Here is a 20,025-nt window from a genome sequence, read left to right as displayed (position 1 = left end):
TTAAATATTTATAGAATATCAGTCCTCTGGCATTGCATTCAGTGAGTCAAGGTGTGAGTCTTTGCGTAAAGTGGGATGTGGGTGAGGGATAATTGGACCAGGAGATCCAGATATAATTCAGTCCCCATTTTAAAAGTCAGAGATTTTTATATATTCCTATTAAAAGTTCCTATATCTACATCTCTAATGGAAAATGGCTTTGTAAACTTGTCATAATGGCTTGGATTTTTAGCTGTCCACAAAGATCTAGCGATCTCTGTGGCGTGAATTTCACCTTTCCGACATTAATTTGATTCTGACGGCAAGGCGAGGGGATCTCCAGGATCCAGCAACAGTGATGCCATGAAGCAGGCTAAGCAGCGAATCACATTGAAGAATTCTCATAGACCGCAAACCAGGAAGTAAAATTCACTGATTATCGTTCACTTTTTACAAATTTTACAGAGAGCGAAATAAAGATTGTGACATACACACAGGATTAAGGTAGAAACTGAAATATCATAAACTTTAAAAATCATTTTTATTATATTAAAAAAATATGCAATTTTGATCATAATGGAAAAAATTGACATTCGACAAATATAAAATTGAGTTTTTCATGGCCAGAGAGGTTGTGCAACAGTAATTGTAACTTGGTACGCCATTCAAAAACTCAGTTACACCTCATTGAACAAGACTTAATTTTTCAGGGTTTTTTATCAGCGCTATTACAGTGTAAAGTTCTTGTCAGTTCAGTGATTTCTTAAAGATTGCCGTCTGCAGGGACTTCAGCAGCGCACCCTGTGGAGTAGCAGGCAATCGCCGCAGAAACTTCTGGATTTCCGTGTTTAACTGCGCAAGTGCGGGCACCAGAAGTTGCTTGCAGTTTCACAGGGTAATGACAGCTGCCAGTTTTGCCGTCATTACAACCGTAAAATCCGGGCCAATGTAATTACACCTTGCTGCCATTGACCAGGCTTCATTGCATGGTGAGAGGATGCAATTCCACATGATAAGTTAATGTAGGCAATTTCCATTATAAATGTGGACATATGAATTTATATTACTAAAAGCTATTGGGATATGTGCATAAATGTGGGATTTTTAATACTTTAGGAGAGGGATGAGAGAAGCAGAAGGGAAAGGGGAGAGTGTGGAAATAATATATATGTGCACTTCAAAGATGTCTGGGAATTCATAATGGAAATTTAAAAATATGGACAGAATGTTATACTGTTAAATGGGGACTGAAATACGTCTCAGCATCCATGTAAGATTAGGATCACAGGTCACACACAGATTACCCAAAGGGTCTTGGGAGTTGCAAGGCTTTTTATTGAAGAGCTACAGTTTTAAATCCTAATTGGATATTACATATGGTTTAATCTGAGTATAATAGACATACAACCTGTGACGGTGGAGAGCAATCTACGATGCCCAAATCGGAATGCCACAACTGGACGGACAGGGAGGCAGTACAGTGGTCTTGGATTGGGTGGATTCCTGCAGTCTGCTGCAGCGGTCACTTCTGTTGGGTCATCCCTCGAGCTGTTGGAGGTGTTGGGCCGTCAGCCACCTCAGAGGCTAAACTTGACCAAGGTGTTAGGCCGTAGCCACCTTGGGGAAGCCTTTGCCCCTAACTGCCTGATTTCCCCCCTCAGTGGTCTATATTTATAGTTATTTCAGTGGGCTGGTGGACACCTGGTGTCAATCATTTGTACCCCATCCTATTGTCCAATTACAAGGGAGAGGCTACCTATTACAGCCCCCTCCCAGCCTCATGAGGTCATTTTCCTCCTTATGTCTGTTCTGAAGGTCTTGTTGCCCTCTTTGTAGACAGCTTGTTTATCCTACAGCTCCTTGCTACATCCCGTATCAGGCCTAGTTATGCCCACTTGAAGGCCTGTTTTTTCTGTTCTGACCTTGTAATTCAGCTCTCTGTACAGCTATTTTTCTGACGTGACTGGAACCTTTGTGTCATCAACTTGGGCAAACTGCTGATCTAGGGAACCCGTAACAGACTATTATTTCTTTCAATCCACGGTTTCTTACATCCGTGTCCATTTTTCCCCTGCCCTCTTAGTTCACCTCACCTGATGATTGCACTTGGTTCTTGCATCCTTGAGTACAAAGCCATGCTCGACATTTAAAAAAAAAAAAATCAAAGTTTGAAGAAACTTCGAAGCTTAAAGAAATTTAAAAAAAAAAGTAAAAATAGCTGGAGACCTCCTTAGTGGCAAGCACAGGAAAAATGGCAGCAGAGCTTAGAAAAAGTCAAATTTTGTTCAGAGACGCACAAGTATTTACAAGGTAACAAGTTTATTTAGGCCGAAGCTATTATAAACATGGACGTGGCAATTTATAATGGGGGGGGGGGGGAAAGTTGACACTAAAAGTGTAACAACTGGAAATCAAGTGGTGCAGACAGCAAGTGCATACAGATGTAAGATTTTTAGTATACTTGTATGAATATAACAAAGTATTTTATTTTGTATGACTTTCTGAATTTTTTTATCTCCATGTCTAACAGTGAAAATTATTTCAATAGGAGATGCATTTTGCCTTTTCAGCATGTTGTGGCGTCAAGTATGAGTGATTTGTGCCAGTGATGTTGGCTCCTCCCCAATACCTTGGAGAATTCCAAATCTTGGCCAAACTTGTCAGGAGGTGGGCTGTAGCAGAGATTAGTTGCTTTCCTATAGGGAGTGAGAGGAATGAGTCGTTGCAGGGGGCCCTTGTTGTTTGTGCATTTAGCTACAGTATATGGCAGCATTTACAGTGCTTGAGAAGTGATGGTCTGGCTGCCTTCTCTGGCTGGGAGTGGTGTGTAGCACGGGGAGGAGGAATAATGAATTGCAAACAGCTAAATAATAGAGCATTCATTCAGCAATTTTATAGTCTTGGATATATCTTATAAGTTGAGGTCTTCCAGTACTCAAACTGTTAGAAGTTTCCAATGCAGTGTTGGTCTTTAAGTGTATTTGGCATATTAGCATCAGTATGCTGTGGCAAAACTCCCCACATTGCTTCATGTGTTTTATTCTAAGTTTATCACCCGAAATTCCCCCTTCACTGCACCACCAATGACTGACCTGCAGTCACTGATGTTTCATCCTGCTTTTGTACAGCTAAAAGTGCTTTCTCCAGGCCCAATCCAAGCATGGAAGATAAAACTATCTGTACTGCTGGGTGTTTTTCACAGTGCAAGCCACATTGCGGTCATCACTGATAGGTCAGTGAAATGTAACTGCTGAAACAATGGGCAATTACTGAACTGACCAGCAACAATGCTAACGAGCTAATCAGTATCCTGGAGGGAAAGGCCACATAAACTTAATTCAATCACATTAGCATCTCTGAATTTTGATACATCTGGTTTAAGTAACCTGCACAACTGCTGGGTTCGTAGATAGTAATGAGATTTACTGCACACTATGATTTAATTTTATCCTTTTTTCCTTGATTGTTTATCTGTATGTTCACAATGTAAAGTGTTCCATTTCCCAGCACTAACACAGAATTTGCAGAAAAAGAGTAAACAGTAAAACAACAGTTTGTGGGACCCTCGACAACAAAGAAAATATGGTGACCAATTTGTTATAATGAGCTATGGCAGTTGCTGATTGTCAACACATAGTAAATGTTGCATGTCTTTTCAGCATTTTGGTATACCTATAAATACTACAACTGCAGGATGGGGGCAGGTTGCCCCCTTTTTACACCCAGTATTTCAGGAACACAAATTATTTTCACTGGGCATTCGGTCACCTGACCATTTCGAATGAGAGGATTAATTTGAGTTTGAGATGTAAGGTAATTGCAAATGACTACATCAAAATATTGCTAATTGAAAGCTTATCTCCTTCTTAGGCATGCAGTCTGTCCCTCTGCAAACCGTTACCAATGAGAATCCTTCAGGACCAAGCCTTGGTACCATTCCACAAGCTCGCTTCTTGCTCATCATGATAAACATGCTGACGCTTCAGCATGGAGCCAACAGTCTCGGCCTTCTGTTAAACTCTGGCTTGCTCGCATTGACTCAAACAGTTCTGCGGCTGATAGGTCAGTGAAATGTAAATGCTCCAGTATGAAATCTGTTGTTCAAGAAGTTTTATCGGTGATCACACTAAACTGGTCTTCCGTAATTTTGTTTATCCTTGTGAGTTATGAAAATGAAGAATGTCGGCTTGTGTGTGAACATGTTCCTTAATGGCGTGCGAGGTGTAGAATCTTATCTTTAGGATAGCTGGAATGGGACAATTAAAGTAGTTACAGTCAGATTTTTTTATTATTGTGAATGTATAGTAACTTAAAACTCTTTCTTCAGTTAACCTCTAAATACTAAGCGGATATTGCAGTCTTCCCACAAGGGAATAGCATCTGGGAAGCCTGTCCTGAAAGAAATTTACACTGCGATTGATCAACTGATCTCTTTCTGCCCCACCCCCCGCCACTTTCAATCTACTGTGTATTGACTGTTCTGCCCTGTATCTTTCGTTTTTTTCTCATTATCTAGAGTGAATCTTTGTCCTCTGCTACCTCAAACGTTCGTAACATGCCCTTCATCACTTCTTTTGTCATCAAAATAGTTTCACACTTTCTGCTGCAGTCCTAGCCATGTCACCTTAGAGCCACCTAAACCCCAAAGAGAACTAGTCTACCTCATCTCTCCCCTCCATCCGCCCACCTCCATGAGGATAGCTACTGGTTAGCAGTAAACTGCTTATTTACACTAGGTATTAGGAGGCCTTCACGAGCAGCTTAACTCATTATAAAGGCCTGTGAACGATTGGGGCAGCTTATAGACGTGGAGAAGAATGAAGCCAAAGATGGAACCTTCAGGTCCCACAAACAGTAGCCATGTGGGGGCAGGCGAAGGTATTGTCGGGGATGTCCTAGCTTGTTACAGATAGGGGGTGGAGCCACACGAGGCAAGTGTCATGGGTTGAACCATGGAGGGGTATGGAGTATTAGTTTGACATTGTGGAGATGTCTAGGAGGAAAAGGAAGGACAGTGTGCCATGGTGACGATCACAAAACCTGTGCTTGGTGACTTTGAGGGCAATCTTTGTGCTGTGGGCAGGGTGGAAACTGGACTTGAGGGACTTGAACAGGGGAATGATGGGGGAAGTGGTCACAGACCTAATTGGGGGAAAATTATACCATCTCACTGTGTTCAACTTACTTCAATATTTTTTTCTTTATGTATGTTTCCAGGTCTGTTATTGAGCTCCTTTGATTGTCTTAGCCTGCATAATATCTTTTTCTTTCCTTCTGCCAATTTGGACAAAAAGTGGGCTCCATTGTTCTGAAAATTAAGCAGGTTTTCTACTGTTTCATTTTATTTTGCCGCACAATCTACATTAGAAACAGATGATACTCTTTTTTAAAAAAAAAAAAAAGGATTTAGGGCACTGATTATCTGTGGAAAATTAACTTGTTCTCTCAATTTATAAGCATGGCATATTTTGCTTATAACTTGGTCTAATGAGCTGCAACCTTTCAAAAATGAGACTGAGACCCTTGTTAACTGTTGATGCAGCCCCTCAAAGTTTAAAACTTGTTTCCTGATTTTTTCAGAAAATTTCCTTTCGTTATTTCCCGGCTTTGTTGAAATTCTTACTTTGTTGAAATTCTAAAGCAGCCAGCTGTTCATCCATCCATAACTATATTTGAATGCTATATATTTTGTACCAATAGCTTTTTATTTCTAGTGTGTAGAGGTTGAAGATTCTCCCCTTGTGATTAGTATCGTTTTAAGACCGCTTTTCCCTGCTATAAAACTGCCAGGAATGATAAATGATGCCATCCAAAAACAACCTCAATACCAGTTTATAATTCAAAGAAGCGATTTGTACTTTCAGGAACAGGACCGTCCATATCAAAATTGGAAAGAAACAGATTTAAAGGTGGGGCTGTGTTGTGCGCATGCGGTAAGTGTGCACCTTAGGAATTATGGAAACATTTGGATAAAAAGACATGTGCGGTGCTTTCTGTTCCCGTACTTAAATGCAATTTTTAACATTTATTTTTGTGTATAATCTTATGCACATCCTTGTCACTGATCTTGGAACAGGAATGATACAACTGGGACCTTTAAAATGTATTTTTTCCCCCCCCAGAACTCGTAGTTAAGTTGGTGGTTCTTCTGTATTATCGTCTTTGAGCTGTACTTCGACATAGTTGGCCATACCATCACCCTGCAGCACCTCCTTCGTTGTCCAGATCAGTGGGACTGCCCTTGCTTGGATGCACTATTATATAATATTACCAAATGTAGCCAGAGCATCTCCAGCAATGGCTTCTCTTCCTGCCCCTCCACTATTGGGGACTGGTGGGGGTGTGGGGGTGGGGTGTGGTAATGGGACATGGTACTTTGTGTGGGATAGGATGTGAGCCATATAGTTTTGGGCAGGTGGAGGATGGAAGGCTGGCAAGGAGAGCATTGGGGTAATTCGGCTGGTAGGTAATAAAGATATGTTTGAGGATTTCTTTATAGACGGCCTGATGTTAGAGGCGAGTGTAAGCAATTTTTGTCTCTGAGAGGATATGGGGTGGAAATTCATCTCTGCGTTAAGCAGGACTCTGAGGTGGCACACAGCCTAGTGCAGCCTGCGATAGTGGCTGAGGAGGCGATTAGAGTCGGTGGCAAGGGAGCAGAGTTTGTGACGAAGGCCAAAGACAATGGCTTCAGTCTTCGCAATGGAGAAGGTTCATCCAAGACTGGCTATCGGCCAAGCAGTTTGACAGCACAGAGGCAGTAGAATGGTCGAGAGAGGTGATGGAGGATGGAAGGAAAAACCATTGCTGGAAATTCTCTGGCATAGGTAAAAGTGGAATTAAGCCTAGGCATTTCCACAGTCCCATGGAGCTGGATAACAGGAGAGATGTTGGAGGGGAATTGTGTGGTGTACCATGTTGATAGCTGTAAAGAGGGTGAGGAGAGATAAAGTACCCTGGTCATAGTCACAGATGTCATTTATGAACTTGGTTAGGACTGTTTTGTGAGGGTTGGAAATTCAGTTAGAGGAATTTAAACAGTGGGTTGCAGGAAAGATGGGGTAGAGCTGGAAAGTAACAACATGTCGAAGGACCTGGGAGAGGAAAGGGAGGTGGCAAGGTCAGTGTGGTTGAGGGTGGGTTTTTTTTGAGCAGAGGTCTGATGATAGTGGTTTTGAAAGGAAGAGGGACAGTGCTTGAGGAGAAGAAACCATTTACAGCTAACAGGGCCCAGGGAGGGAAGCTGGGTAGTCAGGGGTTTAGTGGAATAGGGTTGAGGGAGCATGAAAGTACGTTGCATGAGCAACGTGAGATTAGATGTGGAAGAAATTAAAGAGAGATGGGGGTTCAGGTGTGGAGTGGGAAGAGGACTGGGGATGAAAGCAGTGAAGGCAGCTAAACCAGTGGTCTCTATCTTGATGACAAAAAAGATCCACAAACTCCTCACTTGTTAGAAGACAGATAGAAAGGGCAGCAGAATGGAGTTTCCAGAGGCATTCGATAATAGAGAAAAGGACCCTGGCATTATCTTTGCCAACAATAACTTGTATTTATAATAGGTCAGGCAGCATCTGTGGAGAGAGAAACAACCTGAAATCTTAACTCTGTTTCTCTCTCCACAGATGCTGCCTGACCTGCTGAGTATTTCCAGCATTTTCTGTTTCTAGTTCAGATTTCCAGCATCCGCAGTATTTTGATTTTGTAACTTGTATTTATATAGCGCCTTTAACGTAGTAAAACGTCCCAAGGCGCTTCACAGGAGCGTTATCAAACAAAATTTGACACCGAGCCACTAAGGAGAAATTCGGGCAAAGCTTGGTCAAAGAGCTAGATTTTAAGGAGCATCTTAAAGGAGGAAAGACAGGCGGAGAGGTTTAAGGATTTCCAGAGCTGAGGGCCTCTGCAGCTGAAGGCAAGGCCACCACTGGTTGAGCGATTTAAAATCAGGGATGCTCAAGAGGCCAGAATTAGAGGAGTGCAAATATCTCTGGTTGGGGGGGGCTGGAGGAGATCCATAATCCTTGACTGCCTGTAAGAGAGAGTTAAATTTACATGTACTGTTGGGAAATACCTCCTCTCTGAAGCACCCTCTTTTAATTTTAACTCTCTTGTTCATCCAGGCCAGCTTCCTCTGATGCCTTCAAAAATCACTGCAATATATCATTTCAAAAAGCTAGTGTTGGTAGATTGAAGGGGAAGTAAGAATTTAATTCTAATTTTCTTATTTCTTTTGAATAGGACACTGTTGGTACGTCCCTTTTTAAACAGGCTATGACATAAAAGGAGCTCAGCAGCTGACCTTTAAACCATGCTAAGGGCATTGCTTCCTTAAACTTTTGTTTTTGCCACTACAGACAGACTAAAAAAAAAAAATGCCATCATGCAATGCATACAACGTATTCCCTGCTTGTCCATTGCTGACTGAACAACCGGGTCCCAAATGAAGGTCGCTGTTTAAAGAAATGAGTTTATTGTTTTCGCACAATGCAAGCCATGTATCTGTTTGTTTTTTTTTGTCATTTGTTCAGTCTCCATATAGAAATGAATAGGCCATCGACTCGCTAGGCACTGACTCTTTCTTTCAATACTTGTTTCCTTGTAACTCAGTCACAGACCACTTTGCTGTCCCATGGATTGGGCTGTATGTAATGCCTTATTCTGGATTACCTCCCCAGTTTATTTTCCCCCTGCCATTGCCAGAGCAGTGCTCTGTTGGTATTTCACACGGCGCTGCTTCAAACTTGTATGCATGGCCCTTTTCTCATTTAGCTCTCCGCTTAGAAACTGGCGCTTTTGAAAATTTATTTTCCTTTTGTATACTTCGTTATGTTCATTTTGGTACGGGATCTCCAACTTTGATTTAGTTTTCGATGTTATATCGTTCAGTTAATCCACTTCCATGCTCTGCTGGAAGTTCCATCCATGCCAGTGGCCAGTTTCAATTCTTGCGCATCGTGTCACCAGATATTTCCAGCAATAGCCACCAAATTTGCCTGTGCTGTCCACTTGCATTCCTAACTTTTTGCAGTGTATGGTCCGATCCAGATTTTTGAACAATGGAACCGCTGTAAAGTGATGCCTGCAAGAAAAAATGGTTGCTAGGTCATTCATGCATTCCAGGTGAAATTCCAGAGTCCAGTCAACTTCTAAAATGCAAGAACACTAGTTCAGATAATGTGTAGCCAGTTTTTGGACTATTCTGCATTAAAAGCACTGACTAATGAGAATAATCAACTTCTAAGTCAGAACAACAACAACTTGCATTTATATAGTGCTTTTAACGTAGTAAAATGTCCCAAGGCACTTCACAGGAGAGTTACTAAACAAAATTTGACAATGAGCCACATGAGATATTGGGCCAGGTGAGAGGTAGCTTTTAAGGAACATCTTATAGGAGGAGAGAGAGGCAAAGAGGCTTAGAGAGGGAATTCCAGAGCTTGGGACCCAGGCAGCTGATGGCACGGCCGCCAGTGGTGGAGCGATTAAAATTGGAGGAGCGCAGAGATCTCAGGGTTGTACGGCTGGAGACGGTTACAGAGATAAGGGGGGATGAGGTCATGGAGGGATTTGAAAACGAGGATGAACATTTTAAAATTGAGGCTTTGCCGGACTGGGAGCCAGTGTAGGTCAGCGTGCACAGGGATGATGGGTGAGGGGAATTGGTGCGAGATAGGTTACAGGCAGCAGAGTTTTGGATAAGTTCAAGTTTACGGAGGGTGAAAGATGAGAGGGCAGCCAGGAGTGTGTTGGAATGGTCAATTCTCAAGGTAACAAAGGCATGGACGAGGGTTTCAGCAGCACATGAGCTGAGGTGGGGGCGGAGACGGGTGTAGTTACAGAGTTGGAAGTAGGGGGTCTTGGAGACGGAGCAGACATGTGGTCACAAGCTCATCTCAGGGTCAAATAGGACGCAAAGATTGCGAATTGTCTGGTTCAGCCTCAGACAATGACCAAGGTGAGGGATGGAGTTGTAGCGGGGTCTGAAGAAAGGCATCAGAGCTCCATTTTGATTCTTAGCTTGCCACGATCCTCCCACTGTCCACACCTGCATTTGGTATTGGTTTCAGTGAATTTGTGAAAAGGAGCCGAAGGCCTGGCTGATGGATTTTTTTCTACTTTTTTCCCCCCTCTGCCCCACCAGTGCCACGACTAGTTCAGCATTGACTATTCTACTCTATATGGCTCAATACCATACAATGTGGTGTAGTTTGCCATTGAGCCTTCAGGAAAGGGTAGTGGAAATGATGGAACACTCTCTCCCAAAAAGCTGTTACGGCTTGGTCAATTGAAAATTTCAAAACTGAGATTGATAGATTTTTGTTAGCTAAGGGTATTAAGCAACCTGGAACCAAGACAGGTTAATGGAGTTAAGATACAGATCAGCCACGATCTAATTGAATGGCAGAGCAGACTCGAGGGCTGAATGGCTTACTCCTGTTAGTATGAAAGTACCCATCTTTATTTCCTGAAATGCTTTGGCATAATATGTATGTGGAGTTATTATAGATTTGGTTTTCCTTAATTTTTGGATTTAGTTCAACCTTATGTACAAAAATCCCCCACCATCTTTTCATTGGCTTTCCTTCTCTTTGACCGACCTGGTTTGCTTGGAGCTTTCATCTTGGCTTCTGCGGCTGTCTCAGTCAAAGAACTGGGGTGGGAATTCAAAAATGAAGTCTTGAAATACAGCACAGCCCAGAGGGGAGCTTAAGACCCCTACAAGGAAAGAAGTATTTTGAAAGAAACAGTGTCTGTACTCCCTTATGGTCTGTGGTTAATCATTTGTATAAGGTAAATGAAGGATACTCAAAGAAAGGTGAAACCATATTGAAGGCTAATGTTATCAATTTGTAATAAAAATATTTTAAAGAGTTCAATAAGATGTGATTTCTTGCCTCCTGGAACATTTGATAATGTTACTTTGCATCCAAACAGATTTAAACCTAATATTGTAACCTTCCTTTAGGTCCTGCTTCTGATAGTGGTGAGGATGATGTTGGTACTTCTCTTCATGGAGCCTCAGCCACTGTTTTGGAGGAGTCGAGAAAGGAAACCACACCAGTTCCACTGCCTGTCTCTGGTCCAGAGCTAGCGTCAATGATGAAAATTGGCACTAGAGTGATGAGAGGCGTGGACTGGAAATGGGGTGATCAGGTACAGAGGCAAACAATATTGAATTATTCTAAAACTATTAGGAATGTCCAGGGCAGAATTTGTCTGTCTCGGCCTGTTCATTTCAGAGGGGAGAAGCTGGGGAAGGGAAGTTGAGATGTGATTATTTCTGGTTCAGCTGTGGATCAATGTTTCTATAGAGATGCTGTAGGTTGGTCTGTCCTCTTTGTATATCTTGTTTTAATTGGATGTGTAGCACAGTGGGGTAGCATGCTGCCCTTTTATTTCTGTGTGCAGTTCCACTGTCATTTATGCCTCACTGCAAACTGTTTTTTGTTCAATAATGATGCAAAAGTTACTATTTAACTCGGGTGTCAAGTCCCAATATGACTTTGAAACATAGCAGGGAGGCCTTCTTACAATGCTTGGGCTTGACACTGCACGGAGAACAATTCCAGGTTTTTGAAAAATGCTTAAAAACTCAGTCGGATTAAGCTCTTGTTTTATCTTATTTTATACTTTAATGGCCCAGAAATTAGGATCGGGGGCTTGCCGCGCGTGTAAGCCCCCGATGCGCACTTACCGGCGCGCCGACAGCTGAAGCCTGGGACTGCTTGGAATTCCTGTCGCTGGCCCGGTGCAGCTGTCGGCGCGCTGTGCTTGCCTGATCCAGCGGCGTAGTTAGTGCGATGTGCCGGCTGGGATCAGGTGAGCACTGGGCAGCCAATCGGGAGGGGAAACTTCATTCATGAGTTTGATAGTAAGAACTGTCAAACTCATGAAAACTACAGGCGCCCAAAACACTACTTAAACTTTAAATAACATTTTAAAAAACATCCCACTAATTAAATGAACTATAAATAACTTTAAAAAACTATTTTAAACAATTAATCAAATTTTTGAAAAAAATAATTATTTAAGAAATCGGGTCTAAAAATAAACTTACCTTACTGTAAAGTCCTTAAAAACAATAAAGCTGTGGAAAAAATGTTATAATTTTAAATAATAGACCACTTACCTTAAAGAATCAAGTCCTTACGCCTCCTTTTTACATTTCTAAAAAGTTCAGGCCCTTACACACGGGCGAACCTATCAAAGAGAAGGAAGTTCAACGCGTGCGTGCAGAGTCCTGCGTGCACGCGTTGGACCTCTGAACCCCTTGGAGGAAATGCCGGTTTCCCGCGCATGCGCTGTGCATGCTGAAATCCGGCACTTCCAACGGGCCCACGCGTGAGTACCCCGTCCGTACTCGCGCGTTGGGACCGGAATTACTGGCCCTATAAATTTAAGTGCTTCCCCCGTTTTGATAAAATTTGCACTTGTCTATGCTTGCCATGCATTCAAAATTCAACAGTCGAGAGCAAAACTCTGCCCAGAATGTGATTCATAGGCCACAGCATAACTTTGGTGTTTCTCGCAATGCAGCTGTTGGTATGGAAGGTCTAACTATATAACTGCAGCATTTTAAATCTGCGTTGGAATCCTGTTTGTTGTTGGTGGCAATTTGTTTTTTTTGTAAACCAATGTCCTATTGATTGTGGAGCCACAGCACAAAAGTGCCCACATTTCAGCAAAAATTGGCAATCTGACTGAGAGGCCAATACTGATGGCTGGTGTGGGGAATGGGTGGGGTGGTGTGGGGAGGGGGGGCTTCATACTGCTGGAACCAAGAGTGTTCCTCTGAGGTTTGGGTAAATAAAAAAGTATTTTTTTATCTACTCTGTCCCATTCCTTCATAATTTTAAACACCTCTGTCAAATCACCCATAATCTATTTTGTCCTAAAGAAAACTTTCAGCTGTCAACTTAATAAATTTAAATATGAAAAGAAAAATTTAATTTGAACTAATATATTATGAATGCATTTGACTGGCTATGGAGCTATTACTGTAGCATGAGTATCCTGTTTTGTTTTTAGCCTTTTATCATTGTTCCCTTTAATCCACAAATTCCTCTTCAGGATGGACCGCCTCCAGGATTAGGCCGTGTTATTGGGGAATTGGGGGATGACGGTTGGATCAGGGTCCAGTGGGACACTGGTAGCACCAACTCCTACAGAATGGGAAAAGAAGGGAAGTATGATCTGAAATTGGCTGAACCACCGCCTGCTGCACAGCCAGCTACAGAAGACTCGGACACCGAGGACGATTCTGGTCAGTAATAAAATGCTTGATGAATTCTCATGAGTTTTCGATGACGAGAGGTCATCGACCTGAAATGTTGACTCTGTTTCTCTCTCCGCAGATGCTGCCTGACCTGCTGAGTGTTTCCAGCATTTTGTTTTTGTTTCAGATATCCAGCATCCGCAGTATTTTTGCTTTTGCATTAGTGCTCGATGAATTGTTATAATTTACTTTCGATGGAAGAATTTCGGTCTTTTGTAAAAACAAATTTATAGGTTTGATGTTTTTGGAGACAAAAAAAAATGTTGTGGGCATTACAACTATAGAACGGGGCGCTTTTCAAACTAATCAGGTTTGAGGAGTCCGAGCGTGTTTGTTTTTCATGTGCTTGCTGTAATATTTTTGAAGAATATTTAGCATTTTGATTTGAATGCCAGCGTTTCGTTTCAGCATAATGGGCCGGATATTCCGATCCCTACGGTGTGTACAGGCTGTGTACCCACCCGTAGGGAAATCGGAAATGCCAGTTTCAGACATGCCATGCGCATGCGCTGAAAACTGGCATTTCTGATGTCAAGAATGCTCTTGACAGATCGGACAACCGCCCTGGAGAAGGGCCTCTGTGGGCGGATAGTTCCGCTTTCTGGAGACCCTCCGCCCGCAGAAAACCCTTAGAATTATTACGCCTGGTAAAAGCAGGATAAGAGTTGAGAAAAAGTTTATTTAAAAAAATATATTTTTTTCACTCATTTATCATTTTAAAATACTTTAAAAAAGCTAAGTTTATTTTTATCCCTGTAAAAACTTTAATTATTTTTTCAAAAAATTTAATTTTTGTTTGAAATATTTAATTTATTGTAATTTTTAAAATGTGATTTAAAAAAAAAAAATGTTTTTAATGTTTTAAAGTGTTTTTGGGGTGATCTCCATTCATGTATTTGACAGGTCTATCTGTCAAGTGTATGAAGGGAGATTCCCTTCTTTGATTGGCTCCCCATGGCCCACGTGATCCCAGGGACGCTTGTGAACCACATGCGCCTCTGGGATACGTAGGCCCTGCACATTTCGCAGAGCAGAGGCCCAGGAACGGAAGTGTATGCACCTCGGGAGCCCTCGGGTAAATGCGTAGATTTTTTTTCCAGATCGGAGGCCTCCACACGCGGGAAGCCTCCGATCGGAAAATATGACCCATTGTATAATGAGGAAATCCTTTGTGCTAATGGAGGAATTGAAAATGTAGTTGAGTGGCGTCAAAGCAGATTGCAGCTTTGTCATTATTGTCAGAATATGTTGTTATAGTAATTTAGTCAAATGGTCTTTTCAGGTTTTCTGCACAATTTCATAATGAAAACTCCCTGCCATTTAGTACTAATTCTGCATGTGCTTTAATGGTTAGTACACTGGGGCTTTCTCCACATTTTGTCAGGGTGAGGAAGGAGGGATACTTGCATTTAGAAAAATAAATCCGTCTAATCAAAGTTTTCTTGTGATGCTGTTTTGTGCACAGAAGTGGAACCCATGGAGAAGAACACTCACCCAACTGTGATGCTGTTGATGGGGACGGTTAACCTTCTGCAGACCTTGTCACTTTCTGCTGGGATTCACTCTGACATAGTCCAGAATGAAGCCACCAAAACTCTGTGTGGGCTTTTGCGGATGCTAGTAGAGAGCGGAGCATCAGATAAAACAGGTACCGAACTGTAAAACCTTAAACAATCTTTAGTCAGTGACAATGTTCTCGAATGCATTTACTTCTGCGTTTTTCATGAGTAGAGAGTAAAAAAATCATGTTCTGAAAATGATAGTTGTTTATTTTTATTTTTATGATATATTGGAGTGTAGAACAGGAGGTTTGGTTTCTCATTTTTACTTCCTAACTCCAGCTGTATTGCTGTGGGGAGCTGCTAAATAGAAGCCAGGAGGTTTCTCACAGAAGGGATAGGGCAGCTTGGGCAAGTTGCAGGTTTAAAGTAGACTTGATTTAAATATTGGGTCATTATAGAGTTTAGAAGAATGGGAGGTGATCTCATTGAAATGTATAAATTCTTAAAAGGCTTGACAGGGTAGATGCCCGGAGGATGTTTCCCCTGGCTGGGAAGTCTAGAACTAGGAGTCTCAGTCTCGGAATAAGGGGTTGGCCATTTAGGACTGAGACGAGGAGACATTTCTTCACTTGAGGGTTGTGAATCTTTGGAATTCTCCACCCAGAAGGCTGTGGATGCTCAGTCATTGAGAATATTCAAGACAGAGATCGATAGATTTTTAGACACTAAGGGAATCAAAGGATATGGGGATAGGGTGGGAAAGTGGAGTTGAGGTAGAAGATCAGCCATGATCTCATTGAATGGCGGAGCACTCAAAGGGCTGAATGACTTTTACTCCTGTTCCTAATTCTTATGTTATGTATGGACATTCCAAATTAAGCATCATTTGTCAGTCATGAGCCCAATCCCCCAACAGATCAAGATCCTTTGAAGCAGTCAAGCATCGTCTAGTCCTAACACGAGCACAGATCATCTGCAAATTTGTAGTTCGTGTCCCCAACACCTACATTTAGATCATTAATTAAAAATAGTAGAGTTTTTTTCCCTGTGTTGGGACTGTTGCTTTTTACTATAGGGAAGAGGAGCTTTGTGTTGTTCTGATACATCAGGGTTATTAATAAATTTAATTCTACTTGGCAAGATCAGAGTTTTGGTTATGGAAACAGTTGAGTTCTTTGACATAGGAAGCTATACTGACACTGATTTTAAACAAAATGTGTAGCCGGTAACAATGTAACACGGGAGTGGCTGTTTTTAATTCCTGTAACTCATTCTTTGTTAAACTGATGGCATACTTTACTTGCCTTTGCATCTAATCTACTGCAGGAAAAGAAAACTTCTGCGCATTGTTTGGAGAAGTTAAAATGTTCGTGTTGTTTTTTCTAGCTCCTTCAGTAAACAAAATAGTATCCAGAGAACAGCACAGGAGCTGGTGCACACTGGGTTTCATTAGAAGTATAGCACTTACTCCGCGAATGTGTAGTACTCTGAGTTCATCTCAGTGGATCAGCTTGCTGACCAGGATTGTTGAAGGACAACAATCATTCACTGCTGTGTCTCTGCAGCGACAGGTGAGAACTTCAATTGTCGAACTCCTTTTTCAAGGAGCGAAGGGCCAGATGCAATATTCCCTGTAATATATATTTTTTGGGCCACACAGCCCCTTTAACGGATTGCGCAGCCCATTCAAAACTCCGCGCATGTGCAGTTTTTCTCATTAAAAGTCGACTCACCGGCTGCGTGGTACCTCCAGAGCGCTGTGCAGCTTGCGTGGCCGCGCAGCTTAAAAGGAACGTTGGCCAGACGTACAAAACACTGCTAAAACAATATATGATTTGTCTGAGATTGTTTTTGTCCGTAAATCTCAATACTTCAGCTTTTGTGCCCACCAAAGTGAGGAATATTAACACTGACAGATGGAACATTTTCATATTTTGTACCTGGGGCTGCATCATAGTCTTGGGTTAAGGAGGAAGGGTGTTAGATTCAGCATGTCAATAGCAGGGAATATGTTCCTTTGTTCACTAAAGTTAGCAGAAAAAGTCCGCATGCATATAAAATGGGTTTCCGACCTTTTTTTTCTTGAATTGGCGAATAGCGGAAATAGAGGATTTGAAAGGACCGTGCTCTTTTTTTCCCCCAAATTTATTCACTCCTCTTCTGAAAGCGCTGACTTTTTCTGGGGTCTGCAGCTGCCCGACAACCCGCTGATACCTTGTCCAAGTGGGTGATCTTCACGTCGTGTGTCTAGACAGAGTGTCATCAGTGCATGTGACCATGGAGGATACCTCCATTGAGCCTGGTTCTGTTGTCACCTGATGCGCTCTCATGCATTTTCTAGCACCAATCACTAGTTCGCTTTTGGTTAATTATTTTCTCTCCCTTTCCCACCTTCCTCCCAACTCGGTGAAGTGGAAAGCAATTGTGATACTTCAACTGCTGAGATGAAGTTACCCGAAACCTTCTGTTCCATGTGGCTTAGTGTTACACCAGGCATAACCATTATTCACTAGGCTATCTATCAAGGGAGCAAAGGACAGAGATGGGGGAAATGGAGTTAATGGCCTAGAATTTCGCTATCGCCGCGCCAGGTCTTTAGCGCCCGAAATTTAGCGCTCGCTCGGATTCCCGTAGTGCCTGCCTGAAATTCAGTTGCAGCGCCCCAAGACGGAGGCGGGCGCTATTGCAGGGTTTGGCCGCCTCGCTTGGGGCGATGAAAGTCAATTTCAGGCGTCCAGCTGCCGCTGCGCCACCCGATGCGGTGCGGCAGGCTGGGGTACTGCAGGCCTCCTCCTTCTCTTAAGGAGGAGCTGCCTGCAGCCGTGAGATCGCCGCTGGATTCCCCCGGCAAATGAGCCCGGCACCGCGGAGAAGTGCCGGGCTCGCGGGGGTCAGAGACCAATGCCGCGGGGGGGGTGGTGTGGGAGTCCGGGGAGGAAGAAGCGGCCGCCGGGAAAGCGGCCGGCCGCACCTCCACCTTTACGCCCCGGCCTCTCGGAGCTGCAAGGCCCCGTTTTACAAACGCTCCTTGCGCCCGCTACGGGTGAGGCGGCGGCAAGTGAATTTGGGCGTTGGGCCGGCATTGCGTTGAAACCGGGGCGCTGCGCACACGGATGACTTCATCGGTGCCGGCGCAGCGCTACCGGCTAACGCCACCATTTGCGCTACACTGAATTCCAGGCTACCAACAGCGCCGGCGCTAAAGACCTCTTTAGGCGCTAAGTGGGCGCTAACACCACTGAATTTCTAGGCCAATGTGTCTTACAAGGACGTTAAGAAAGCATTTGACAAGATGCCACATGGGAGACTATTGGAGAAGATTAAGCGGTATGGAATTAGGAGAAAGATAGCAAATTGGATTCAAACTGATGAGGGAGAAAACAGTATGAGTTATCTTTCACATTAGAGGTGGATTGTGTTCACATTGGTATTGTCTTTTGTTAACATGGATTTTTGCTATTCTATTTGTGTTAGATCTTAGCCCTGCGCTTGCTGCAAGCAGTCCTTCCTTCCTGGGACAGAGATGAGCGATCAAGAGACATGAAGTTCCTTGTTGAAAAGCTGTTTGTTTTTTTGGGTAGTCTTCTAAGCACCTGCTCATCTGACCTTCCACTCCTGAGAGGTGAGCGTCCTCTTTTTGACTGGCGCATACTTGTCAACTCATAAAGGAAAATATATGTAACATTTAAAAAAAAAATCGATGTATGGTTAAAGCAGCTTCTGGCTGTGTTTTCACAGAAGGAATGTTGAGAAGAAGAAAATCTAGACCTCAAGCTTCTCTGACTGCCACCCACAGTAGCACACTGGCGGAGGAAATAGTTGCACTGTTGCGGACCCTTCACTCTCTGAATCAGTGGAATGGACTTATTAATGAATACATCAATTCTCAGCTTAATTGCATCAGCGAAATCATGGCAGATAAACCACCAGAGGCAGTAAGTACAACATTGTGTTTCATTATACTGGGGGAACTCGCTGTTCTTTGAAAACTACTGCCATGGGATCTTTAATGTTGACAGGAATCCCAAGAATAAATGTTTTTTAAATTGTCATGTTTAAACATTAACTTACTACGTTAACTGTTTAAAGCGTTACCTGCTTTTTAAAGTGCACAAGAATATTCTTGCCATCTAATGCTTGATTCCTTTGGAAATCGGATGAGCTCACAACCATTCCTGCAGCTATAAGAATAAGGACGATGAAGTGAGTTTGCACAATTTAAAAGCAATTCACTAAGTTTGGAACGACATAAATACCCTCTTATCAGAGGATTGGTTTTATTTAAAATAGCAGTATTTCATTCTTCTTCAATTTAAACTTTTCAAAACTTGTATTCCCAGAGCTTTTATCTCAGCGGTGAGAGATTTTATGGTTCTACTACTGTTTTTGTCATGATATTTTTGAGTAATTACATGTCGCACTTTTTTTAGAAGGATGGAGGTGTCCACATTTCTGACTTAAGTTTGTCACCTTGCGACTCCATGAACATTTGCGCGGCATTAGCATCACACTAAATCAAGAGGTGTAGAATTTTGCAATGTTGCTCCACTCCAAACTCCGCTTCCCCCTCAAAACCCTTTGTCCATTGTTTTTCCTCATTGTAAAGTTCTTTGAGACACCTTCCTGTACATGAGTGCTACAGAAATGCGAGTTAGTCGCTAACTGCCTATTTTGTAAGATGCGTCAAGTCTCTGTTGCTTAATTATTTTTGCTAATCAAACATTGCATACTTTATTGCCCCCACCTTTATTTTGAGGACTCTGAATCCAGGTGTACTGCCTCCCCTGGTTCCCTGGCTGAGACTGCCTAACATAGAAAACAAAGGGATTGAGCTTGCACTTGCTTGTTTTGGGTCTCGTTGGGCACCATACAATTTGTCTACCCTCGGGAAAGGGGGGCCATGATCTTGGACTATGAGGACATTTGGATTAATTTTTATGTAAGACAGTAAAATATTTTTGCGTGTCTGAAATCTTCTCGATTTTGTGTCCTTGCAGACAGTCTTGGAAGATTATTTTCCTGATTCGGACAACCCAGAGAGTAGTGGGTTAATGGCAGTGTTGGCTGTGATTGGTGGAATAGATGGACGCCTGCGGTTGGGTGGTCAGGTGATACATGAAGAGCTTGGAGAGGGGACAGTGGCTCGTATTACCCCCAAGGGAAAAATTACAGTACAGTTCCATGACATGAGAACATACAGAGTTTGTCCTTTGAGCCAGTTACAACCGGTAGGTGATACGTGGCTACTAAGCTCTCTCTCCTCCTTGC

At 42.7% G+C, this 20,025-nt stretch overlaps 1 protein-coding gene across 5 annotated transcripts in view; it reads left to right on the top strand.

Moving 5' to 3' along the window:
* The window catches only part of herc2 (HECT and RLD domain containing E3 ubiquitin protein ligase 2), a 233,973-nt gene that overhangs the window by 129,377 nt on the left and 84,571 nt on the right, over positions 1–20,025 (top strand). For 4 of the 5 annotated variants that reach the window (XM_085999555.1, XM_085999557.1, XM_085999554.1 and 1 more), the window contains exons 35-43: positions 3,850–4,041; positions 5,844–5,912; positions 10,946–11,133; positions 13,051–13,243; positions 14,721–14,903; positions 16,144–16,328; positions 18,232–18,379; positions 18,496–18,692; positions 19,755–19,985. In XM_085999555.1, coding sequence (XP_085855681.1) covers positions 3,850–4,041; positions 5,844–5,912; positions 10,946–11,133; positions 13,051–13,243; positions 14,721–14,903; positions 16,144–16,328; positions 18,232–18,379; positions 18,496–18,692; positions 19,755–19,985 — 1,586 coding nt within the window. The remainder of the gene's footprint in view (positions 1–3,849; positions 4,042–5,843; positions 5,913–10,945; positions 11,134–13,050; positions 13,244–14,720; positions 14,904–16,143; positions 16,329–18,231; positions 18,380–18,495; positions 18,693–19,754; positions 19,986–20,025) is intronic. The other variant, XM_085999558.1, reaches the window with a different exon arrangement.

The sequence above is a fragment of the Somniosus microcephalus genome, chromosome 10 (genome assembly GCF_052327205.1).
Source record: "Somniosus microcephalus isolate GS21.2 chromosome 10, FLI_Smic_1.0, whole genome shotgun sequence".
NCBI lineage: Eukaryota > Metazoa > Chordata > Chondrichthyes > Squaliformes > Somniosidae > Somniosus > Somniosus microcephalus.
This window is presented reverse-complemented; position numbering and strand designations above follow the sequence as displayed.